The sequence below is a fragment of the Stegodyphus dumicola genome, chromosome X1, assembly GCF_044657685.1.
Source record: "Stegodyphus dumicola isolate Sdum_Otavi_A_Nest chromosome X1, ASM4465768v1".
NCBI lineage: Eukaryota > Metazoa > Arthropoda > Arachnida > Araneae > Eresidae > Stegodyphus > Stegodyphus dumicola.
In genome coordinates this window covers 216,112,637-216,140,394 of record NC_140780.1, presented here as the reverse complement: position 1 = coordinate 216,140,394, position 27,758 = coordinate 216,112,637, and the positions used below count along the sequence as shown (strand labels likewise).

At 31.4% G+C, this 27,758-nt stretch overlaps 1 protein-coding gene across 1 annotated transcript in view; it reads left to right on the top strand.

The window, feature by feature from the left end:
- Axs (Abnormal X segregation) overlaps positions 1 to 27,758 on the top strand; it is a 118,301-nt gene that overhangs the window by 64,822 nt on the left and 25,721 nt on the right. The window contains exons 9-12 of the mRNA XM_085808460.1: positions 3,626 to 3,700; positions 6,549 to 6,716; positions 14,574 to 14,765; positions 21,735 to 21,866. Of these exons, the coding sequence (XP_085664586.1) occupies positions 3,626 to 3,700; positions 6,549 to 6,716; positions 14,574 to 14,765; positions 21,735 to 21,866 (567 nt within the window). The remainder of the gene's footprint in view (positions 1 to 3,625; positions 3,701 to 6,548; positions 6,717 to 14,573; positions 14,766 to 21,734; positions 21,867 to 27,758) is intronic.

Here is a 27,758-nt window from a genome sequence, read left to right as displayed (position 1 = left end):
TTTGAGTTCATCATCACATAACTATTAACACATCACTGCAGCTTGAAAAATGGCTTACGCAACAATGTCCAAATAATTTTTTTTTAATATTTATAAATGAAAACCAAAGAACAAGGTTAAATTTTATGTTGGCATTAGGCTTGGCCATGATTACAGACTTCAGAGACCTGCGCTGTGAAGTGTCGCACGTGTTGACGAGGAGAAATTTAACAGAAAATTTTTTCATGTGCAACATTTCTCTTTATTTATGTGCAAAAATCGATTTCGTAAATGTAAATTTACCACGATTTTCATTAAATTAGTCATAGGCCAAAAGATTACATATAGTGTTGTTTGAATTGAGAATAACTGATTTGTTATTCAGATAAGGCGAGGACGGGCACCAGAGCTGCAGAATTTAAATAAATAAAGCATAATTCTTTAGAATTTCGAAAAGCACCTACCAATATATAAAGGGGTGGCAAAATCTTTAGGATTTAGTGCCACTGGGATTAAAAATTTGGGAGATGACAGAATTTTAGAATTTAGGGAGGAGTTTGGTAACAGAATATATGTCATACAGAGACTGCACTGGGCCACAAAATGCCTAGCGCCGGTCCTGGATAAGCCTTAAGTCATATGCAAATTTATTTATCCGGAGTTCATAAGAGCATTTGCGGGAAATAGGCATTAAGTATAATAAATAACTTAACTAGTATAATACAGGCTTAACATCATCAGTGTGTGATAGAAGCAAAACAAGATTTTGCAAATAAACATGTCTTTAGTCGCCAGTCTCATGATGCATCCCCATTAGTGTATGCTATCCAAACTTAATGATGACAGCCGCGAAATTGAAAGTTTTCAGATATTGCAAATAAAAAAGCGAAATTTTTAAAAAAGTGTAGAGAAGTGGTAATAAATGAAAGTGTTTTATTGTGATGACAATGCCTCAATCATCAGTCAACTAACATATGGCGAAATCTGTAGTATGATTATAAATCCAGAAAATATCGGTACCAATAAGCAAATAAAGTGACAGACAAGTTCATGAGAAGGAAAAACGTTTGAATGACGATTAAGTGGGAATCCTCGACATGGTAGTTACAGTACTTGAACATGGAACTGTAAATGAACAAGAAATTATGTCTAAATTAAAGAGAAAATATTATCACAAAAAAAAAAAGAAGGAATTTAAACAACTTACACTATCAGAAATGTTTAATAAAGCAAAAAAATAAATATTGTAATGAATTTTGTGTATATGTAAATAATTTAATTGAAATTACAGTATTTTTTTGTGTAATGTAACATGAAAATCAAAGGAAGCGAAGCTTTCCCGGGAAAGTAAAAATACATTGGTGAGGTATCGCCAAGCTGCTGATAGTATTAGCGAATAATTTTTGTCGACGAAGTTGATGAAAAATCGCCAAATTTGGCAACATTTGGGTCTAGTCTCTGTGTGAGTATTGTAATTGAATAACTAATTGATGCCATTTTAGCTGCATCTGGCCCTCATATGCCTTCTAGTAATTTCAAGAAGTGGAATGTACTAGAAATCTCTTGGTGGCTGGGAGAAAGCTATATAAGACCGGGGAGAGCATCAGTTTCTGAGTTGTTTCTTGGCTCTGCATGAATTCGGAGCATTAACATATTTCCGTGTGAGCTTCACTCTTTAGATACGCTTTGTATTGCAATGCATCTAACATTTTTAGTAATTGAGGTGTAATTATTGATTGTACTCTGTGATACTGTGAAGAGGTGTATGGGTATATTTATGGATATTTCCAGAACTGTTAAGTGCTCCTTTTGGTAAAGTAAATTTTATCAACCTATCAGCAATTCAATCATGTGTGCATTCTATTTTTGGTATCAAATGGGACTAAATGCCAGTGACAAGTGTGACGTTAAGCCAGCTAGTGGCAGAATTCTCTTCATCCAAAGAAGAGATGTGTGTGTGATTATGGCAAAGCCTCGGTGGTTATCTGCGTAAGGGGAGGGATGCCTTCGTGGAGGACTTTCTAAGGGAAACTGGCTCATATACATGTTACACATGGGGGAAAATCACAAAAACGCCCATGCAGCCAGCTCGTTCGTGGGATTCAAACCTCGGACCAAACTACCAGTGCTCCGTGACTTTATCGCTCGGCCGCTGGTGGGCCTCGAAGAAGAGTTGAAAGCAGTACAAAAATCCATTAAAAAAGTGATGAAAGCGGGCCGAGAAAGATTGAAGCAGGTTAAGAAGAAATGAAAAGAGAAATTACCTGCATAATAGAAAACAAATTCGAGACTATGGAAGGCAGAATAGACATAGTTGAACACAAAGTTGGAGAAATTCAAGAAAGGCTTTCTGCTGTCAGTTTGTAGATTTCCACTTTTTCAACTGCATGATTGATAGTATCATTACTTACTGGTTTGTATTAGTCAACATTTACAGTAATTATTTGAGGAATCCTCCCTGCTTTTTTACTTGGAGTTAAAACCGTCATTTGTTGCTTCAAGTTGGATAATCTCCATCTGTTCATGACATGAGAGCATACTGTGTTTTTTGTTGAAATGCTTTGTGTTGCATCATGACTAGATGTGCATCTGTAAGTTTTTATCAGTAGATAAATCCATCTTTTGAATGTTTCTGGCTATTTTTACTTTTTAATCTGGTGTTAGTAGATCGTCTTCTTCTATTAGGTGTATTTTATGATGAATTTTGCATTGAAATCTTTTAGCTACATTATTTGCGTCCGTAATCAGCTCTAGTTCTCTGTTTTCAAGGTGATTAATTTTTTCACTTATCCAATACAGAGTATATTTGAGTTTCTGTAGATCATTTCCACTTATGGTAAATCCAGAAAAAAAAATTGGTTCTAGTTCATTTCCTGTCCATCGTCAATAGGAATGCTGCAAGCTAACATCCCACTAATCCCTTAACTAACAAACCACTAAACCACAAGATTATCTTTCTGTAGATGTGTTGGCTGGAAAATCGCAGATGTCCCTGACCAATGCCTGAAGCGGAGGCTTGGATTCTGTAATTTATCAAAATCCTCAAAAACATAAAAAATGTGTGAGTCTAATGAATTTAGCATAACAAGTGCTGCTTCAGAAGGTCGTATTAGTGAAAAGCAATCAATAGTCTAAATAGTTCATAACAATAGCATTCAACATAATCTTGAGGCCATTTGGTGAAGTTAGCAGCAGCATTGAACGACCGACCATCTCCAACAAAGATCAGTGCCAAATGGTATATGTGCACACACTGTTGTTCAGAAGTATTTATACCTGTACCAACAAATAGCTAGTTACATCATCTCATTTCTGATATGGTAATGTAGATTGTAAATGTTTTGCATTATAAAGTTGTTGATTGGAGCAAACTTAAAATTTGCCTCTATTATCTTATTGTGAGATATATTTTAACTATTTAAATAGCTATGAAAAAGTGCATGCATAATAATTTTATTCTGTTTATATTATTTATTACAGACATTTTCTTTGATAAGATATTAAATATTTTAGCAAATTCCATAAAGCATTCTATAAATTCTATAATAATTTTATGTAGATTTATCAGTTTGTACCTAATAATGCGAGAATATATAATTCAAGCATATTTTGTTTTAGCTAATAAGTGCTGTTGTGTATGTTACAGTTTGAATTCGTAAATAACTTCATTGCCATGGGATACATAGCTTTTTATGAGAGGGATCTGAATATGTTAAAATGGGTAAGATTTTTGATTTACTTTGTATTGCATTATTTAATAGCATTAAAAAGTTGATCTCCTCGTATTCCAACATGAATTAAATTTAGTTGCTCAAGAATTTATGCTCTTTTGTAGTGCATCTTTATTAAATGATTTAGTCATTGAATAGATTGCCTTTTTATTTTCCACTTTAAAAGCATGATACTCACATATTATTAATTTTGTATTTTATATTTATAATTTATAGTTTGTATGTAAATGACTTCTCAAAATTCAGACAAGACCCTAATATTATGTTAGCATGCTACACGGATGACACCACCATCATCGCGAAGTCCAGATGGCACGCCTTGGAAAAGATTCAGCAGATTATTCCTTATATTGAAGCATGGTGTCAACAATGGAAAATTAAGATCAACCCGGAGAAGTCAAAAGTTTTAGTTATCAGAAAATTCAAAACCACAGAACCCCCTCACTTGTAATGTTACGCTCTTCGGGAAAATAGTCCCTACTGTAAGTACAGCAAAATACCTAGGAGTCATTTTAAATTGATCGTTTACCTGGAATGCATACATAAACAGTGTGTGTGGAAAAGCTTACGGCATTGTAAAAAAGCTTTACCCACTACTTTCTAAGGACTCTGGATTAAACCTTGAACGCAAAAGAAGGCTTTACACTGCAATTGTCAGGCTTGTTATCACATATGCCTCCCTGGCTTGAGCAATTGCAAAGTGCAAGTGAAATTCACCGGCTGCAAGTTTGCAAAATAATATTCTGAGAACCATTATGAACGCCCCATACTATATTAGAAATGAAGATTTACATCGCAACCTTCATATGGATTATATCAAAGACTACTTATCCAAGATAAATGGAAAATTTTCAAGAAAACAAAGACCAAGAGTACAGCTAACTTTGAGTACATTCTGAGCTATGAAATCATCCCGGATGATTTGCTCATCCGAGCCTATGCTGCATGCTTAATTAGGCAAGCCAATAATTAATTGGTACTCGTCAGTACTCTGTGCTGACGCTCCGTGTGCATCTTTCTACATCATCTTATCTAACAAAGATTTCAATCTAAATTTCGACCAATCACAGTGAAGCACCAGCAGGCTACGAGCATTTTATGGACTTTTAGGAGTAATTACTTTGGACTTGTTTTTGTTTGGACCAGTGTTGTAAATAGCTCGCGTCAGATCCTGAGCTGTATTCCCTTTTCTCCCTGTTATTTCTCCCTTCAGAGGAAACTCAATCAGGAATTTTCTAATAACAGGCTCCACATGGAACTCTTTGCATGACTGGGAAGTATTGCTCCGGCAATAGAAACTCAGTACAGTACAGTATCCTTGTCAGATAAGATGTCAGTGGAATGTGTTAATGCAAAGAATTTCTTACACTTTTCAAGCATTCTGAGCTTTTATAATTAGCAGATTAGATAACTGCAATTCAGATGGAAAAACCATTGTAAGTCCCAAATATTTATATAACTGAATTACCTATACCAGTTCACAGGCATTTTTATATCTGTATTTACCATAATTCCTGCAACTTGCTGTACTGAATATTATTATCTAGGCTATGAACACACTATCTATGGAATCAGGGATGTTAAAAAGTAGAACTGGAATATTTAAATCCTGCAACTCTTTAAAGATTAAAAAAAACAACATTTTTGTGTTTATTTCATCATTTGATCCTTTTTATCTTTACCTGAATTTTTTTAAAGTTTTAATCCAAAACTGTAAGTAATTTTGTAGGGGTCTAGTAAAGGGTTTCTTTTAAGGTGCGAACTGCAACTGTAGCCTTATGTCATATTTGCCCTGAGTGCTACGTTGTTTCAAAATGCCATGTAATTTTTTTTAATTTTCTTAAATTTCTTGAGAGAATTTCATTTTTTCAGGTTAAGTGTTTGTATTAACTCTTGAAATATTCATCTCTTATCTATGATTGTTTGATTTAAAGTTATTCTGGAAAAATATTAAAACATTTGAGCTATTACTCAAATATTTTTGGTCAAATTATATTCAGAGAATGAGCTTCAAGGTTCAAGATGTCTTAATTTTATATTTATTTACTAAATTCCATTTGTATTTTAATAATGCAAATATATTTTAGAACTATATTAAATTTGTTTTTTATTAAACGCAGATTCCAAATTTTGCTGTAATTAAAATCCTTTAATGTTAATTAATTTTTCTTTTTTCATCTTATTATTCTTATATGAAGGATGAGTTTCAAAAACCTTTTAGCATGCAAATTAGATTCAAGAAAATATAGCATTTGTTCCATGTCTGTTAGAAGTAAATTTGAATATATATAGTATTGCAAAAGCTGTAGTAGGATGGATACCTATGGAAGTACTTTAACAAGATAATCTCTAAGGACTGGGAAGGGGGGATATTTTAGGTTTACAAATAATAAATAATTGTCTATTTTCCATTATATGATAGTTTCCCCCTTGTATTGAGTTTCATAAGCCAATGAATATGGGCACCTTGTAATTTGTGAATAAAAATTGTATAGTAATAACTTTAAATAATTAAACAGGTTATTAATACAAGCTTCCTAACAGCAAAGAACTGTGATACACTATGCCTGTGGATTCTCATACAAACTCATACATGCTCTTGATACTTTTTAGCTCAATATCTGGTGTAATGTTTTTAATGCTTTCTGCACATATTCTTCTATTATGCTTAGATATATTGAATACTGAACTTTGCCACTCCATGGCCCAAACTGCTAATTAATAAGAACATAAATTATTTTGTATAAGAGACTAATTTATATGCCTTTGTTTCTAATCGAATATCTTGTATTGATTACAAAACATGTAGCATACCACTTATCATTTGTTCATTTTCAGCAAATAGCAGTTATGATGGTTGTAAATCAACTTTTTAATCAATTCCAAGAGGCTGTGCTACCATTTTTATTGCATAAATTTCGTCAAAGATGGAAAGCTAAATCCTTATCTATGATTTTACCGAGAATAAAGGATATCTTAGAGCAGCGTGAAATGTGGACATATGAAGTAAGCAGTTTACTTTTATGATTAAGCGTACAGTACTTTACATTAAAAATTTGCTATTTCAAAGAGTTTTATTATATATGCTAGAATAATTAAACTGATGAGATAAGAAAAGATTTGGGTCAGCATTTTCATAATTGCAGTTTTTCCTATGAAGTAGATCCACAAAGTCATGCATTGTGTGTGGTAGGCTTTGCCACAGTTAAAAAAATCCAGTCTGTCACACTAAGAAACTGCTTAAAATTTCCTCAGAACTATTTCAAGAATAAGTGCTTATAATGAGATAAGTAAATAAAAAATACTTGGGGCGATGGAAAGTTTTCTGTGCTGTAAAATTACAAAAAAGTAGTTTGTTTTTTTCTGATTTTAGCAGTTTAGTTATATATTTAAATTTTAATAAACATAGACTAATACTTATCAGCATACACTTATTATAAGCATAAGAGGAGTGTTAACTCCATATCATTTCAATTTAGTCTGCTGCTTAGTCATTTTCATATACAAAATAAGCAGTTTTGTTACCTTTGAACTGCACTGTGAATAAGTTAGTATAATGGAAATTTTGGTGACAAGTAATTAGTTTCAGTAGAAGACTGTCATTTTCACTGGAAGTTTATGCCGGCATTAGTAATTTAAGAACATGCAGTCTACAGCTTTCTAGGGAATGGATTAATGTGAAAACTAAAACTAGATAGAGTTATTTCTAGATTTCCCCTCTCTTATCGCTTTGGAAACTTTATGCTAAGAATCTGTTATGTGTGTATGTATGTGTGTACATGGAAACTTATTAAAGTCAACCAGCAGACAAGCTACTGAATGCTGGTTGTTTGGTCCAGGGTTCAAATCCTAGCGGATGGATGGCTGCACGGCCATTTTCATGGTTTTCTCCATGTTTCAAAGGAAATATGAGAAAGATGGGATTGAATATTGTTAGTGTATATCTATATAGTTTGTAGAATACTGTTAGAGTAGTATTGTGCATGCACTGTAAGTAATGATGCTGCAGAATTTTCTAAAGCAAACTGATCAGAATCTTATTAATTTGATAAATGCAGATTCTTTATTTGTAGTATTGAAATTAACTGGAATTGATACCAATATATAGAAATGAAAATGCAATAAAACAGTGCAAAGACAACATTAGAGTAGGAAATATGCTCCCATTTCAATCAAACTTGAATGGAAATATCATCAGACAGCAGATATAATTACATCTAAAATTCAGTCAGGACTTGACTTTTTGTTCCTACAATAAAAGTCAGTTATAAAGAAAGTAATGAGTAATTTAATCTGCAGATCTTGTAATCGATAAATTCTCAGTATATCCAAACTAATTGAGTTTGTGGTAGCAAATTAAATCTTGAATGAAAATTAAGAAAAATTTCAATAATTCTGAATTTAATGTCATGATAACGATGAAATTTTGAAATAATTAAAAAAGCTGCCATGCATCAGTAAATATTCAAAATTATATGTATTTTACTCTTGCCCATATTAAAATATCTTAATTGTACTTAGAATATTGAATACATTCTTGATATTAAACTTAACATAAACTTCTTGGGATCTAAAACTTGACTCTCTTTATTTTCTGTTAATCACTTACCTTTACTTGAACTTTCTGGAGCAATTTAATCAATTTTTATCAAAATATTTTCATTTGGAAAAATTTTCACACGTGCATTTATTGTTATTGTGAGCTCAGATATTAGCAAATGTTTTCAATATTTATTAACCCATTAGCCGCTGGTGTTGCGTTGACACAACGGTCAAAATAAATGCGTATATAAATATAACTACCTAAAGATATTTTATACCAGCAGAGGATTTTGTGTAGGGAATATTATGAAGATTGTAAAAAAATATTTGCCTTCAACAATCATTTTATTTATAATAATTAATCTCATACTTTAAGCAAAATTTTTGACCAGGTATTTTTGCCGAAAATATTTAACGAAAGAATCGCCGTCTTTATGAGTGATCTATTTTTAGTCAAGTTCACCATTTATCAAAACATTACATCAATCAGATGTTTATATTTGTGATGGGAAGGAAAAGAAAACAGGTGTTGCACTGACGCAACGTCAGCAGGAAACGGGTAATCTTTTTTTTTTTTTTTTTTTACTCATTCCTTTCGATGTCCTGGTTCATGTTCTGGCTGCTTTAAAAATGTCTATAACGAGGTATCTTACATTAAAAGAAGCCTTTTAAAGATTTTTTGATGAAGAAACAGATGATGATAATGTTAATAATGACCAGGATGAAACTGATATTGTTGTTGTTCCCCCAGTAATTGCAGGAGCTAGTGATGAAGAAGAAGGGAATGACAATGTTTTAAACAATGATAATGATATTTTACCATATGATATTGCTGGGGAAATTGGAATTCACATAAGAAATAAGTTTCAGCCTTCTAAAAGCAGTGGTAGTCATACGAAAAAGTTTAAAAAGCAGAAAACTGAAAACTTGAACTTGATAAAAAAGGAACCGTCAGTTATGTTTCAGGAAGAGAGATAGAAGAGAAACTACAAAAGACAAAATAGAAGGTAAAACTAGTGGAGAGATTTTCGATTTTCGTTTTGGTTTAGACATTTACTCTCTTCTCGTTGAACAGACAAATATATACGCTAAGCAAAAAAATCTCCCAGAATTTTATTGCATTTGAAGCCTATATGGAAAGATTTATTGGAATATTATTGCTTACAGGATATCCTTCTTTACCTCAAGAAGAAATATATTGGTCTCCTGATAAGGACATTTCTGTTCCTATTGTATGAGAATCGATATCACGTTTGTAGTACAGGAATATGAAGCAGAATTAGCATTTAGCTGACAATAGTCAAACTGACAATACTGATAAATTATATAAGGTGAGACCGTAGCTAAATATCACGACTTTCTACTACTGGAAATAAAAAGTCTCTTTTAGATTTCAGGCGTGAGATTGCATTATTCCCTTTGCAAACTCCTATTGAGAGTGTAGAATTAGCCAGAAATAAATCAGCAACAGGAAAACCTAGTAAATTCAGTATTCAAAAACCACTGCATGGAGATGGCAGACATTTTATCGTGAAGTTCGATGATAACAAAAGACTTTGTAGTAAAGAGTGCCATAGCCAGACTGTTTATAGATATAACATGTTTATAGATTTATTTACATCATGATTGTAGTGAAGCTTTTCATGCTTGAATCTTTCAATTGAAATAATCTGTATTTGTAAAAGAAATATAATGTATATTTTAATATTAAATATATTACAAGTAAAGTGATTTGTAGATTTAAAACGTTATACAGCTAAAAGGTAATCTAGTGCTCCACTCAAAGGAAACATTGCATAAGTTCGATATTATTCACTAAACATCCGTAGTCTTATTCCGCTGACGTTGCGCGAATGCAACACTTGCTTTTTCTGCAGGTAAGAGCATTTTTTTAAAATTCTCCATGTAAGTGTATGTTATAAATGCTTAATTTAATATTTGTTATTATTTTCATGAGAAAAAAAAATCATTCCTTGTAGTTGTGGCGGTTAATGGGTTGACAGATAATTGTGAATTAACTCAAGAAGCATTCATTTCAGTTTGCTTGATGTTTTGGCTATTTAACACATATACAGGTTGTGCCGTAAATGTTGTGACAAACTTTTATAGGAGCTAGGGCATATCATAAAGATTGAGAATTGCATAGGAAAACTTATTCCCGGAAATGTCAGGGGTAGAAGATGGGAAAGGAAACAAGACAATGATTAATTTTAAACATTTATTGGTCATGAATACAAATTGTGTTTCGACAGCTTGAATGTTACAACAGATGCTCAAAGTTTGCACCATCAGATGCCAAACATGCCTGACACCGATGAACAAATTATTGCCAAACATGTTCAAACACACCGGGAGTTTCTTTGATTGTAACAGCTGCACAGGCAAGTCTTGCCATGAGGTCCATGTCAGACACAATAGGATCGTGATACATGACATTTTTTTATGGCTCCCCACAAAAAGAAATCAAGGCTTGACAAATCCTGTGAGCGTGGAGGAGGGCAGAGAACCGGTTCTACCACACCCAAGCCATCGATGCAGGAAGTGATCTGTTCAAATGGCTATGAACATCCAGTCCAAAACGAGCAGGTGCCCCATCATGTTGGAATCACATGTTGTGCCTCACATTTTGTGAACACCATCAAGCAAGTTGGGAAGAACCTGCTCCAGAAAGATAAAATAATTCGCAGCATTCAAATGGTCCGGTTGGTGTCAGGCATGTTTGGCGTCTGATGGTGCAAACATCGAGCATCTGTTATAACATTCAAGCTGCTGTACACCATTTGTATTCATGTCCAATAAATGTTTCAAATTAATCACTCTTTTCCCATCTTCTTCTACTTCTGCTACCACTTACCCTTGACATTTCGGGGCATGGGTTCCTATGCAATTCTTAATCCTTATGATGTTCCCTACCTCCCCTAGAAGTTTGTTGCAACATTTACGGTACACCCTGTGTAGGAAGCCTTAAGCACCTCTTTTCCCATACTAGTTACTAGTTAGACTGCACTAAAAGTACTGAAAGGAAAATCAAATTTTTAAACGCAGGTAACACACTGGTGAACATACCAGTAGTGGGCATCATATGCAAAATCCGGCATTCCAGTACAAGCAGCATGTTGCACCTTCTGTCTTGTCTGATCTTTTGTCGATTGAGCACATCTGGATGGAAGCTGACATGGCCAGCAGAGACTGCAACAGAAAACTGTGGTATTTTTTAACGTTTATTTCAATAGATATATATATATCTGAGGTTCGAATCCCGCGAACGGGCTGGCTGCATGGGCGTTTTCGTGGTTTTCCCCATGTGTAACGTGTATACGAGCCAGTTTCCCTTAGAAAGTCCTCCACGAAAGGCATCCCTCCCTTTAGGCAGATAGCCCTCGTGTGCTTTGCCATAATTAAATACACCAATTCAATAGATATATATCCTCGATATTGTTTATCCTAAGCTTGTTTAGACAGATGCTGCTAGATATTGCTGAAACACCTGAAAATGAGGTTCAAATTTTATTAGAAAAACTTTTTGAAATCTTATTCTCTTATATAAAATTGAATTAATATTTTGTGGAAATTTGTAATTTCTAATTATTGTTTCTGAGTTTAGTATCCTACTGTGGATCCTTCACTATTCATTCCAGATTTTTTTTTCTTTCATTCCCTCTGGGTGAAAGAAATTTGTTTTTGTGGGTATGTTATTCCCAGTAATGGCACTTTTTGCAAAAGGATTCTGTCATAAGAAAATAAAAGAAAGGAATTTGTGTTACAATCAAGATTTGTTTATCTTTTTATATGTGTTTTGCTCTATGAGAAACTGCTTAACACATTTTATTTATTTATTTCTTTTCGCTTTTAGAGAGCATAGAAATTTTTGTAGGGTTTTCTAATTATTTGCAAATTTACTGATGAAATGTAGCTTTTAACAGTTATAACATTTACTAGCAAATATACCTTTTATCTGCTAAGAACAAAATTCCGGAAAAAGTATTCAAATCATTGTAAAGATAATGTGTAACTTTGGTTTGTTTCTTGTTTACATTTAAGAGTTGTGTGCCTTCAGTTCACATAATAAACTTGCTATTTATATAATATATTTGCTATATAAAGTTTTTGCCAATACCGAATTTGGGTGAAATCAGTGTTTTCAAGTTGTTGTGTTTCCACTACTGATAGGAAATTGCTGAGCTAGAACTATATTCACTGAATCATCTGCACAGATACAAGTCATTTTTTATGCGTAGAAAAAATTCAGTTAAATGTTCTTTGCAGTTTCTTCGGTATTTATATGCAATGAAGAAAAATTCCATTTTACCACCACTGAAAGCCATCCCATGAAATTTTTCAAGGCAATTTTTTTCAGAAAACGTTGTCTTTAAAAGCTCCTAATCTAGGTTAAGGTATTGAAAGGCCATGTTCATTCATTTATGTAGTTCAGCAGAGGTATTTAAGACTTAGTTGATAGGAAAAAGTGATGGTGGTCTTAAAATGAATTTCTGAATTTTTTTATCACAAAAACACATATTTTTATTATACCCCACTGTAAATAAAGTGTTTTAAAATAGCAAACAAAAAAATTATTAATTTTCATCAATTCCTGGGTCAAGTACAGACATTAGTATAGGTATATGTAATTACTGAAAACATAAACCTTAATGTTTTCAAAAAAGGTCATTACTTATGTGGTTAAAAATTGATTAAATTTTAATATTTTGAAATGGGAAATAATCACTTTTTTTGGTTGAAAACGCATTATCTTTCATTCTACACTGCTCACTTAAAAAATCTCTAATATATGTAAAAGAAATATAAAAATTCGCAAATATTAAATTGTAGTTTTTTTGTTGGGGGGTGCAGTAATTAAGTGATAGCGAATTACATATTACAACAAATGTGCCCATATTCCTAGGATTTAAATGCATTTTAGAGTTTGTAGAGCAGGGGTCTCCAAACTTTTCAGCCACGGCCATATTGGCTCTTTCATGAAGCTTCGAGGACCAAGATTCATTTAATTCATTAAACCACAGCATTGCGACTATGATGAAGAGGATACATGTTTTTAACCAAGGTAGTGATATTTTTGTGATTGGATTTATAGCCTATGATCTTACGAACAGCCTTGTTTTTTTAGACTTTCGTGTAGTTTCTCCTAACATAAATTTCTTAAAGCTGTTTTTAAACATTTGTAAAAATATATTTTTGTCCCAGAATATTAGAGATTTCTTCAGTTTATGTACTTTACTTTTCAATGGATCTACCTCCTCGTTGTCATAAGGGGACTTAACTATGTTTACATATTGATCAGGTGCAAACTTTCGCTCATTTCATATTCTGGGCAAGTTTTGTGTGAAACAAAATCTCCAAAATTAAAATTAATTACAACATATGCAGAACAAAAATTAAGATTTAAATAAAATCACTACTGAAAATTTCTATGAACCAATTTAGAAAACTACTATGAAAGTAGGAAAGATAACAAATGAAACCTTTATTCTTGTAAAAAGTACATTGAGAATTTTTTACTTCTTAGTACAAAGTAAAGAATTATAATCTAAAAAAAAATTCAGATATCATATTTTAACAAAAACATCCATCTTGACCGCTCTTGAATCCATTTGAACGATTTTTTGGGGGCATGACATCTATACTTACGGACAGAATACAGGACTCTTTTTTTTTTTTTTTCCAAAACGTAATGTAAAATGGGTTTAAAATGCATTCAGGAGAGTTTTTTTTTACGTCTGTATGTACATATGTATGTATGTATCTCGCATAACTCAAAAACAAGCAGCCTCAAAACATTGAAATTTTGTATATAGGACTACTATAACACATAGCTGTGCACCTCCCTTCTTGGTAGCAATCAGCTGCATCAGAAGTCAAAATATGTGTGTAATTTAAAGGACGTATGAAGAAGTCGTGTGTTCACATGAGATTTTTTATACAGAGTGTTACTGTATTTCACTGATTTTAAATGTAGAAACGGTTGTATAGTGTTTATAATATATTTTATAAACAAGATGCATGATTGACAATGCATTTCTAGATTAGCTATTATATAAAATAGTTAAAGTGTATTATTTGTTACTTTAAATTTTATTAAATTACTTTAATGAAACCTCTGGCAGGCTAGATCGTTAGTGCTCATGGGCCAAATTTAGCCCTCGGGCTGTAGTTTGGAGACCCCTGTTCTAGAGTATAGAAATCTTACACAGTGTGTTCTATTTGTCTAATAATAAAGTTTTAAGTATGTATTATTTCCATTCATTTTTCACTCCTCTCTTGTTTGATTGTTCTGGTGTATGTGATATCGTTTTCTATTTATAGGGAACATATGATGACTATTTAGAAATGTTTACACAGTTTGGATATGTGTTTCTATTTTCTTCTGTTTTCCCTCTTGCTGCTACTCTTGCAATACTAAATAATATTGTTGAAATATGGATGGATGGTTTCAAGCTTTGTTATTCTTACCAGCGACCTCAAGCTCGTCCTATTAAAGGAATTGGTGTTTGGCAGGTTTGTTTAATTTATAATATTTCTTTAAAATTTTTTCTTAAAGAATTTTTGAAATCCTCAAGAATATTTTTAATATTGGAATAATGGAAATGTCTTATTTTTGCTAATTACATTATTTTAAACTTGATAATTAAAAACTGCAGTTTCATTCAAATGAACTGGCATGTTGACTGATTCAAAAATGTAGAATGTCCATTACAGCAATATTTTGCTGTCATTAATTTAAAAAATATAATATCCATTTTTTTCATTAACTGTTTTCACGGCCCTTTAAGAATTTTTAAGCTAACATGGTAATTTAGCATAAATTATAAGCAGGGTTGGGTATAATTCAGTTACAGTGTAACTGATTAATAACTGAATTGCAGTTATAAGTAATTCAATAACAGTGTAACTCAGTTGCATTGTAATTGAACTGTTAATATTTGTAATTACAGTGTAGCTTCAGCTGCAATTACAATTAAAACAGTTACAATGTAATTGGAATTTGAAATCTTTCAATTAAAGTGTAGTTGTAATTCTAAACCATGCAATTACAATTTATTAAAATACTGTGTAATTAATTGTATTATAATCGTACCTTTACACTGTAATTGTAATTGCATTTAATTTGATTACAATGCACAGTACCCACCACTTATTAAAATAATTTCTGTTCTAAACATATTTGAATTTATTATGGTCTGATTTTAATAAATGGCAGTTTGTATATTGGAAACAGTGATATCTGTTTTCAAGCAAAATAACTAACACATAATTCATTAATTAATCCTAAAATAATAATTAAAAATTAATACAAAATTAAACTGTTTATGCAATTTTGAAATTCTTTTTTTAACAGTTTATTAAAATAATTTTATAGCGTACTTGAGGAAATTTTTAACTTTTGCAAATAATTGTTCTATCCGTGCTTGTTTTGAACAGTTCATCAATAGTTTTTTAATTGTATTTTCAATTTCATACACTTGTTAGTAGCATTTTTGATAAGCACTTTATAGTTAAAATGTTTTTCTTAGAATATCTTGTACTTTTCTAGATTTGTTTGACACTGGCATGTTATCATTTTTTCTGTAGCACTTTCACTCTCAGTTTCTGTCTGCAGTTCTTTTAACCCTTTGTGACACGCATATTTAAAATATATTTTAATCTTTAAAGAAATGCGTTAGAATAAGTCAAATGGACTTAAGTGCCATTCAAGCTTGAAAAAAATTCTGCGCTTTTATTTTTTAAGGAGGAAGGTGGGATACCATTTGTCCCACCATACAACTAGCACGTCTTATAGCATAGTGGTGTATAGCAGGAAAAAAATCATATGTGGAATGAATAAACAAAATAAAGCATGCATTCTAAAATATTGATAATAAACACATTAAAATGCATTTTCTACAATATTTTTAAATTTTAGGAACAAAAGAAAATATTTTCTTGGATATTATTTTAAGATAAAAATTTGATACTCGTACATATGATACTAAATAAAATATTAAAATTGGCACTTTATTCAAAAACATTTATATATGATTAAAATTGAAAAAAGTTATTTTTCATGAAACTTTGAAAAACATATTGCTTCATTCTTTTGTAAGCATAGAGGCACTTCACGTGTTTCACACAACCAAAATGTTCGTCATTCTTCTTTCGATGTGCTGCAATATGCACATCTTCTCCTGCTCGTTCTCTTTGGCATGTGACTTACATTTTTTAGTCTCTTTTCAGCTTGTACAAACAGTTTTTTAATTTTTATTTGAACTGGAGATTTCAGTTTTCTTTTCAGCTCTTTCTTGCCTCCAAGTGCCATTAGACCTTCTATAACTGAGAGACGAAAATCTTTCATTGTTTTTACATCATGATCGGGTTTACCGAACAAACTTAAATAGAATAAATGCGTTTACTATACTCGCATCTAAAAAGTAAAAAAGAGATCCTGTGCCACCATATATTGCTTTTGCGGTCTATTTCATATAGTAATTTCAGTTGATGAAATAAGTCGACATATTTCATATTCTTATTATATGAAATAATGCTGTTTGGGCACAGTACTATTTTTGTTTTCCATCTCGTTCTTTTCTATTAATTTCTTTCATTTCAGTTGCCTTTTCCAAGCAAGACAGGATAGGAACGGATCTTTTATCCTTCCATTTTATGCAATAAATTGAATCATCGCTAACTGAAAAGTATATATCTTCTCTCGACAAAAATTTGTCTTCTTTTAAATTTTTGGGTAGATACTTCCGATTCATATTTAGTGCCACATGCATAGATGTTCTGTGTTTTTAAAAAGCGAAACAAATTATAACTACTTCCCTTTCTTCTTCAGTAATAACATCAACCTCAGTTATTCTCTCCTGGATTTCAATTTCATCTGAATCAGAACTGACATCTGAAGCATTTGAGTCGCAATCAGATGGCAATTCAGCAAAAAGATCCAAAGCTTCCTGAGTTGTTAATTTTTTTCTAGACATTTTAGCACATCAGAGCATACAACGGATGTAAAAACATGCGCAATCACGAAAAAAGTACATGCAGAAAAGAAAAGAAAACTATCGTGAGTGCTGCCATCTATTGAGCAGAAATTCAAGTGTGTGGTGGGACAAATTTTAACCCACTTATTTCAACTGCAAAATTTATGTTATAAAATGTTAAATCCAATTAAGATTTTTGAAAATAAAATATCTTTGAATATTAAAAAGAATCATACATATTCTAAATTGTATACCAAAATTTTTAAAATATTTCAAATGCGAGATACCTGGATATCACTCTTGTCATCCTATTTTGGATATTTGAATATTTTGAATATATGAATGAAGTCTATTTCATTTTCAACGAATATTCTATTTGTACATAATATATTTTCTAGTTTATTTTAGAAAGAGTAATCTTTCATGTTTTCAAAAGAATAAGGACATACTGGGTATTGACACTTACAATGTAGTAAATCTGTTTTTCATATTTCTTTTAGTAATGAAAACGATTACCCTGGAATATTTTTAAAGCAAAATTAAGAAAACCGTTTACGCCAAATTTTGCATAAAGTGTATATTTTTATTTAAAGTGTGAAATTTTCTCTTTGAAAGTATAAAAAATCATGAATGTAGCAAAATTAATTCATGAGAAATAACTTTGAAATTCAATAATTCCATTGTAATATGAAATAGTGGAGAAAAGTTCAGTACAGTTTTTTTATTCATAAATAATCTCCTGATATGCATAATTTGTGGACTGTCGATTGAAAAATATAGGTTAGTAAATTAAACCGGTTATTTCAATACTTTTTCTTTATCAGTTTTTTTTTATGGGCCCTTCAGTAGAGCAGTAAAGGTGGCTGAACATTTGTAGCTCACTCGGGTTTGAATCCAGGCTAAAGAGTTGGATTCATGGTTTTTGTGTAACGTAAATGCAAGCCAGCTTCCCTTAGAAAGTCCTCTGCGAAGGCATCCCTCCCCTTATACAGGTAATTGTTGTGTGCTTTGATGTAATTCAGTAAGCGAACAAAATTAATCCAATCAAACCCGAAGAACGGGTTGATTACATGCGGAATTTTCAACCAGGAACGTAAATGTGAGCAATTTTCTCTTAAAAAAGGTTTACACGAAAGCATCCATCACCTTAAGCAGATAACGTTTGCGTGCTTTTCCGTAATCCAATCCTAATTCTCATACATTTAATAGTAAGTTGACATACACCTTATCACAGACAAAATAGCAAGCTTTTTTAAAGATCTTTTTTTTATTAACTTGTCTGAATTCCTTTTATCTCTTGAAAAGTATAAGAATTTCAGCAAATAAAGCTGGCCAAAATTTTATGCAATGTAACTGATGTTTTGATTCAATTTAGAAGTAACGTGACCTTTACTGATATTTAAACACTTTTTGACATATCTCATTCTAAAAGAGGGTTTAAAGATAAATTGATTTTATTTAATTTACAATCAATGTAAATCATTGAAAGCAATCATTGAATGAAATCATTGAATGAATGAAAATCACAAAAACTATTATGCATTCAATTGTCTCATATTTATCTCTTGATAAATCAGACAAAATTGCCTATATAATAGAAGCACTTTGAAAGAGTTAACAGTTCTTAAGGGTTTTATGCACTCCCAAAAAAATTTCAAAATAAAATCTTATTATTCATAAGTATAAAAATGAAGTAACGAAAAAACAGTTTTAGCTATTTTTTAGAAGGGCAATAAATCTAAAAAAATTAATCTCTTCTTATTTGCTATGATTAAAAAGCATTAAATCTGGTAAGCTTAAACAGCGCGCAAAATCGCTGACGTTTTAATCATAGCAAGAGTCAGTACTAAAAAAATTAGAGATGGCCTCTATTTGATTTTCAAGTATATTGGCGCGAAATGAAACCTGTGGTTTTTGCCAAAATGTAGCCAAACTGATAAGAAGAGGGAAATAATGCGTAGCCAGCAGCTATTCTGAGCAGAGACAATGGACCCCCTGAGATCTACAGATAGGCGATTCTCTAAAATAGGGAGGGAATGGGTGGTACGACAGTTGTACCAGAGCCGGTGTTAAGGAAGGTCATTTTCCTGGTACAACTGCTGTACCAGCCGGCTTCAGAAAGTTAAATCTCTGCAAATGGACTGGCTGGATGAGCCTTTTCATGATTTTCCCCTCTGTAATGTGAATACCTGCTCTTGTTCCTTAGAAAGACTTCCACAAAATCATCTCTCACCTTTGGTAAATAACCTTTGTGTACTATGCCATAATCCATATAACCTAACTTTCTGGTGGAATACATCTACAGTGCACTTAACAAAATTGTGCTAGTTTATTTTTACCTGAAGATCTGAAAAATAGATCATACAGGTAAATTTACTTATACGCAAATGTTTTTTTTTAACTATTTATTGAAAATATGTTGTGTTTAATAATAAACTACATCACAGTCAGTACTGTTACTGAAAATTTTAGTACACGTAGCAGTTAAGCAGTATGATGATGCATCAGTCATTTTCTACCAACTAAGGCCAACAAAAATTCATTTAGATAAGGTTATGAAACTTAACCCTGTTATGCATTCATTGTTAAAATGGGAAAAAGGAATCAAGTTTTCATGATTTGTTTCCTGTGTAATATTTAAAAGAAAGTCCAGTTTCCTTAACAGTTTTTCCCAAAGGCCTTCCTTTCCATAGGCATGTGGTCTTTCGCTTAATCCATATAACTGCTGGCGAACATTTACATATGTAGTGAAAAAATGTCTAGTATTTAACAAAGGATAAGTTAATAATTTTTATTGTTGTTACAAGCTGCAGTAGATGCAGAAGCTAAGCAGAATGATTCCAGATGGAAAGTACTAATATTTTTCTCGTAGGCGATTTTCCCATTGTATTGTTAAAAATTAAAAAACTCATTTTCTTGGTAAACTCTCATATACTGTAATTTTCATTTATGATCATGATTTCCCTAAGCTATGTAGCAGAAATTATCAGGGGCAATTACTTTCCTAATTATTTAATTATAATTACTTACTGCAGTTAAAATTATGATTGCAATTACAATCACAGTTACATTGTAACTGTAATTAGATTATATAACTGCAATGTAATTAGATTATATAATTAATTTTTAACTGTAATTAGATTTCACAATTACTCTGTAATTGGATTATGCAATTGTTTTGTTTTTAATTGCAATGTGATAGCAGTTACTTTATAATTGTAGTTAAATTTAACAATTATTATGTAATTATGATTACTGTTTAACTGCTATTACATTGTAATTACAAAGTAATTGCATAATCTAATTACAATTACAATGTAATTGCAGTTGCATGCTTGAGTTACAATTACAGTGTGCTCAACTCTCATTATAAGAAAATGCATTTGCACAGTGTATGTTCCAAATATTTTCATGATCAATTAGTTTTGAAGTATACATTTTTATTTTGGTGTCATGTTAATCCATTTATCATTGCTGTATCTCACTGATACATATTTAGCATTTTCCATGTAAGGTTTTATTGTTTTTAACATGTTTTTCTTTTTCGTATGCAACCTTTGGCCTAAATTATTCCATTACATGCACTCAAAAACTTTAGTAAATTTTGCAGTTTTGAGTGAAATTTAAGTTATATTTGTAATCAAATAACTGTGGCTTTTCTTTTAAAATATACAGAAGAAAAATTATAAGTTTAATATGTAATCACTTATAAACTAAAGCTGCATTTTATCTATCAGCTATGATAAAAAAACTTTCTGTAGATTTCTATATGTAGCTTTCAGTAAGATATATATTATACCTCAAAAATATGAATCATATCAATGTTGTATACACATTAATTGATAATATATTGGAAAAATTTAAGTTTAAAGCTGTAATTAAGGGTAAAAGATAAAGAACACAAAAGATGTGCATGACTGTATTTTATGTATGTTAAGTCCATAAAATACAGTTATTATTTTATGTATGACTGTATTTTGAGTCCACAGTTAGATTAGAAAGAATGTTAGACTGTACACTAAATAGCCAAAAGTGTCCAGGCACTATGTATTGAGGTTTTCTAAGGGTAAAGCTGTTTGATTTAATAGGAATCAGTCTTAGTTTACTGTTATAATAACTAGTCTCCTATGAAATTCAGGTCAAATTAATTCATGATTTGAGTGCTATCCTTACTTTACAAAGATAGTACTTCATCATAACATAGCTTCCTATTCTTCTGATTTGATTTTTAAGTGGTATATGTTCAGTGTATTTAACATAATTGAACTAGGGTATTAGTTCAGAATAATGTTAATATTTTAAGCTGAATAAATTAGTATATGGCACAAATGCTTTCCCCATATGAAACTTATATTTTAACTCTGATTTTAATATTTATGATTGTAATCCTTAGAAATTTGTATTTTTCTAATTATTAATTTATATTCTTTATTAAAATTTTCATTTGTTCTCTTATTTTTTTAATAAATTTAGTGATGATAATGATTCCTTTAATGCATTTTTATAGGTTGCCTTTGAGGTGCTAAGTTTACTAGCTGTGATGAGTAATTGTGCCCTAATCAGTATGTCACCAATTATTAGATCTTATGCTCCAGATATGTCACTTTCATCATGGTTATTAGTTGCAGTTGCTGTAGAGGTTGGTACTTTTAAGATTTGTTATTTTTAACAACTTGTTATTTGCTGATGTTAATTCAAAAATCAAGCAGTTTTGTCATAAAATATACTCTTATAAAGACACTTTTATTACATATGCATCCCATGTGCAAAATTGCAAATGTAATTTCTCCACCCCTTTTTTACAAAAATATATGTTTGATAATCATTTTGCAACCCTTGAGTTTGGCCACCCATGTGCTGTGCACCATCTTTTCCTTCACTAGGATCAGCCCTGGTTATATCCAATAATAAATATAATCAAACATAAAATCAATTTTGATAAGTGAATTGAAATGATCTTTCTTTTCTTTATCAACAAAACAGGATAACTGCAATAAATTGAATTGAGATGTTTGGTTTTGGCAAGCACAGATCAAGATGTAACAACACTACTTGAGTTTAAGCATGGCAAGAGACTTGACAGAATGGTTTGAATGTAATTTTTTTCTCTGAACCTAATGACATCTGAAGGATGTAGATTTGAAAATTAATCACATCACTTTGAAGAACTGAATAGATACTTCAAAGGTTCACAATCTGTCAACTTTATTCTTTGTAATGATAACTTTAGATGTGGCTCATATAGAACTTGCTAGAGTTTATGTATATGGATGCATAAAAGTCTAGCTTCAATCATGACTGGTCGAACACTTCTTTACTCTTTATAAAAATGTTCTTAATATTTACCATTAAACTGACATAATATGCTTACCCATTCTTCAATAATTTTGTACTTTTGCATATTTATATCAATATGTTTAAAGTAAGCATGAGAAGCACTGGAGCACATGTTAACAAGACAGGGAAGTAACCAAATTAAAAATGAGGCTTAAAAGGATATGCAAATATAAGTTAGTTTAAATTTAAACTAATTAAATTTAAATTTTAACAAACACGTATAAAAATAAAAAAGCAAATTTAAAGCTAAAAAAAATTTAAAAAATGTGCAAACATATAAAAGATTTAAAAGATTTAATTCTCGAACTAATCTACAAGATCATTTAAATTCAGAAGCATAAGCAAATCAAGTGCAAAACCAATCCATGAAAATAAATTAACTAATTTAGCAAATTAAAATTAATCCAAACAATTTTTTTTTTTTAAATGCATAAGTGAATGACTGTTGAGCAGGCAGGAGACAGACTTATCAAGGGGAAGTTGCCTCCAAACCTAACTCTCCAATCATTCAATTCGTGTTTCGTCATTCATGCAGGCAAGGGTAAAAGTCAAAACCAAAAGTAAAAAGTGAAGAATGTCCAAAAAGATATACCAATAAAGTGGTACCCTTAGAAATTAGCATTTAAGAATTAAAGTTTTAAAAATGAAGTCTTTAAGCAAGTAAAGTCAAGTATTAAATTAAACTTTAAAAAAAAATTAAATTTTTTAAAAAATTAATTTTTTATAAAAAATAATCTAGAAACTAATGTATTTTAGAAACCCTTGTCTACAGAAACCTCCCCGACACGAATATGCATATCAATAAAAAGAAACTAACAAAGAACTAGACATAATCCATATAAACCAATAAGAAACATAAAGAACTAATTCACAATTTTTTAAAAAACAAATGTATATTTAAAAATATAATTTCATATCTAGAAAATACTAAAAATACTACATAAAAAATTTAAAAAAAAAAAATACTTAAAGCAAGTAAATAGTAAGTTTTAATTCTAACTTACCTACTAAATGAGTGTTGGGGTCTGCAAAAGTGTTTTTAAAAAGAAGTAAGTGTGTTCTTCAAATTAATTATATAGATGGCGCTTATGTAGGTAAAGTTGAGTGCCAAGCTGCTAACTTTGTTATGTTAAAAATTTTTTGCAAACATTAATATTAAAATATATAAAAATAAATCTAGAAAAAAATTAAAAATTAAAAATCCTAAAGGTATGTAATTCAAGTTTTAATTTTAATGATAAATTATTTAGGGAGTTAAGCCAATCAAGAGAGGTAAGTTTGCTTGAAGTAAAAATAGAGTTAAGTGGTATTGTGAATTAATAAATATAAACTGTTTGTAATGTGAAATGTGTGTTCTGTTAAAAAATTGTGTAAATATTGCAAGGCAAATAATTAAAGTAATTAAGTAAAAATGAAATGTTTTAAAATTTAAGTTTTAAAGCAAAATTTTAAATGTCAAAAAATTTTCCAAAATTTTGTAAAACGAAGTCCTTAAAAAACCTCTAAAAAATGCTCAGTAATTTCCTATATTCTTTATATATACATATATATTTAAAAAAGGAATTATTCAACTTTGTTTAAATGTATTAAAAATGAAAGAATAAGTAACTGAAGTAACTGCAGATTTAGCAAAAGTTTTCCTGTTATCAGATGTGCCCAGTCACAAATGACCAGAAACTAGGGGACATTAAGACCTTAGTGGGAAGGAAATAGAAGCTGTCATTTAAATTAGCACCTTAGTGGGAAGGAAACAAAAGCTGTCATTTGAATAATAACAGTGAATTAAAGCTTCCTACTTTCCACCAAATGTGCATATTTCTGGTGCAACTGAATTTTCAGAATAGTTAGAAAGTGCTAGTAACAGTAGACTAATAGAATAGAAAAGTAGTAAATATTAATAGAAAAGTAACAAAAGGAAACCTAATTATCAGAAAAATTACTGAAACCATACACATACAAACCGCAAAAATGAAAGAAGAGTCTTAGCACCTTTAAAAGCTGGTAATTAGATCTTTCTGTTCATTACTTAATAATTATACAGGGTGATCCAAAAGTTATGCAAATAAAACTTTCAAATATTGGGTAAATTCCAAAATGGATATTGATGGCGAATAGTTTATACATCACACCCATATAATCTTGAAATAAGTAATATATGTCTCTTGAATTTTCAGTAGATGTTTATACTGTGGCTTCAAAAACCATTTATTTGGTACAAGATGGAGGTGAGTTTTTGACAAGCCGAATGAATTTTTGTAACTGAACGTTACTTCACATCGTATTTGTCTGGAAAAGTTGTTGAAGCATTTAAAGGAACCTTTCCTAATGTTTGTGAACCTAACAAAATGATTCTCTGCTTGATATCTTGATTTCAAGAGACTAAAAACATTCACAATAAGAAATTAAATGGCCAATTGTTTCTTTTGAGTTTTGATAAAAAGGAAGAAGTCGAAATAAAATATTATAGTCACCAATGAGAAAGATAGAGCAATAAAATTTATGTGCTGCGAATTAATGCTTGATCATTAACATTCATCCTGCTTGGGGACAATTCATCTCCATATTGCACCTGATGAGTGCTTTTTAAAGCTAGCAGCATAAACTGCAATTGAAATTTGAAGTGATATGTTACTTGTATATAAAAAGGTATCATCTGTTGAAAAATTTGCCATTAATATCCATTTTGAAATTTCCCCAGTTTTTTAAGTTTTGATGTGCAGGATAGACAATATTTGAACTTGCATACAGTTTATTGTTCACTGTGTGATGTCACTGTGTGTTCACTGTTGTTAGAAACAGCCAGCTTTATGTTTTGCTATGTGATAAGGATATTTTAGAAGGTAACAAAGATTTTGAAGTATTTGGTGTCCCATTAGATGAAGGGCTTCTCAGAAAGGAAGCGAGATGACTCCTATACTGGAAAAGCGATGTAAGCAACAACAAACCAGCATTGTAAGCAAACTTTGAAATTAAAACAATTCATTTTCATAAAACTAACTCATTTAATTTAATTTTTTCATAAAGTTGAAAAATAAAAATTTGCAATATTTAGTGATTTATCAGTCCCACTCGGCTAACAGAAAAGTACATGTGTTTTTACAACACTAGCAGATCTGTGTATAAGCCGGCCCCCATAATTTAGCTTTAAGAAAAAGCTCCGAAAATCCTCGGCATATACACGGAAATACACTGTATTTGTGAAAATGGCATGAATGAATGCACTGTGAAGTGTTGGTTCCATATGTTCGGGTCAGGTAATGAACCCCACAGTGGGCAACCGCATGTGTTGGATGAGAAGGCCCTGAAGGCAGTAGAACAGCAATGAAATGTTATGTGAGCTTGCTGAACACTTCCGGGTTTCCAAGGAAATTGTCGGATTTCACCTGCACCATACAGAGTTTAGTAAGCTGGAACCCCACTAATTATCAGGAGCCAACAAGGAACAATGAATGACAGCCGGTTTGTCATTGCTGTCTCGGCACTACAACTCACCATATTTGGTTGAGTGCTCATAAATGACATGAAATGGGTCCATTTTGATACACCCTAGCATACCTGTTGAACTGTTTATTCCTCTTTTTTTTTTTTTTTTTTTTTTTTTTTCAGTTCGTGTTTGTTTTGTCAAGCTGGCCTCTAAAGGCTTTATGGCTGAATCATCAACTGGGGAAGTTGAGTCGCCTTCCCCAGTTGCCCTTGTAGTAACATAGTAACACCCTAGCATACCAGACATTGGCTGTCTCCCTGTGACTCTGCACCTCATGCATCAAGATCACCTCTGCACCCATGCAAAATTGTGATCTGAGTCTGGTGAACTAGTCGTCATTTCGAGCTACTACCGCTAGGTCACATCATTTTTGAAGATCCTTATTTGCAGCAGTTGAAACAGAAGCAGAATTGCTGCAGTAGAAGGTGCTAACACTGGTTAATTGTAAGAGTGTGCTGTACCTACATGACAGTGTAAGACCATACCTAGCAAGGGTGAGCTATGATACCATTAAGCGACTTGTCTGGGAGACACTGCACTCGTCATGCCTACAAATTACTACCTACCACAAAATACCACCTAGATGATCACCTTCATGGGAAATCCATTGGCAATGAGAAAGACCTACAGTATTCACTCATGGACTTGATTGCATCCAAGATCCTGAGTTTGATCAATTGGGTATTCATTACACAGCTGCATAATGTTTGAAAATTGTACTGTTTGTAGATGGAAATTACCTCGAGATCTAATGCTGAGTACTATGCTGTTGTATGTCTGTTTTTGACAATCACAAATGACGAGAACTTTGGTTACCTTATTTTACTAAGGGTTATTTATAAACAGCAGAATTATTTTAATTGCTCATTTTAAAAAACAAAAGCTATTTCTAAAGCAGAAGTGTGTATATTTTGTGGAACTGGGATTGAAAGTACTGTTAAAGGTTTCATTTGAAATACTTGAAAATGGAGCTGGGCTTGGAAATGTGAGCATTTTTGTATTTTCTTCTTTCATGGAATTCATTAACACATAAAATTTAATGTGCTTCACCAAAACATAAAGTGTGATATATTTAAGTAATTTTAATGACTGAAAGATTCAGAAATTACAGTAATATGTACGATTAAAATTTAGTATAGCACTATTTGAGTGAACCATTAAATAAATATTATTAAACATACCATATTTCAGAAATCTGAAACAGAAGTATCTTAATTTAATAAAGCTATGCACACCATGTACAGCATTTAGGCAGATCATTTGCTTTTGAATTATTATCACTATAAAATCTTACTATTACACAGAATTTCCACAAAGTCCCTGAACAACATTAACGTTTTGTTGTTTGAGGATAGAGCAACTTATACCTTTAGTCCTTTTCACACTTTTACAAGCAAGGTTCAAATTTTTTGTGACAAGTGGCACAAGTTACACAACCTCAATATGTGACAAACTGACTTCTAGTAGATGGTCCTCCAACTTTAGGCTATGTAATTAACCCTTCAGGGGTTTTGGGCATAAAATTCCATACTTAAAGATGGCTTTCCAATTCATTAAATATGAAAATTTCTGTCCACTTCCGAATTATCCCATTTAAAGTTTGATATTGGAAGAAACGTAGTAAGAATTATAGCCAAGAGGCTTTGATATGAAGTAAAGTAGTAAGAGTTATGACCAGTTATTCATGTTACTTGGGGGAATTTTGAGTAA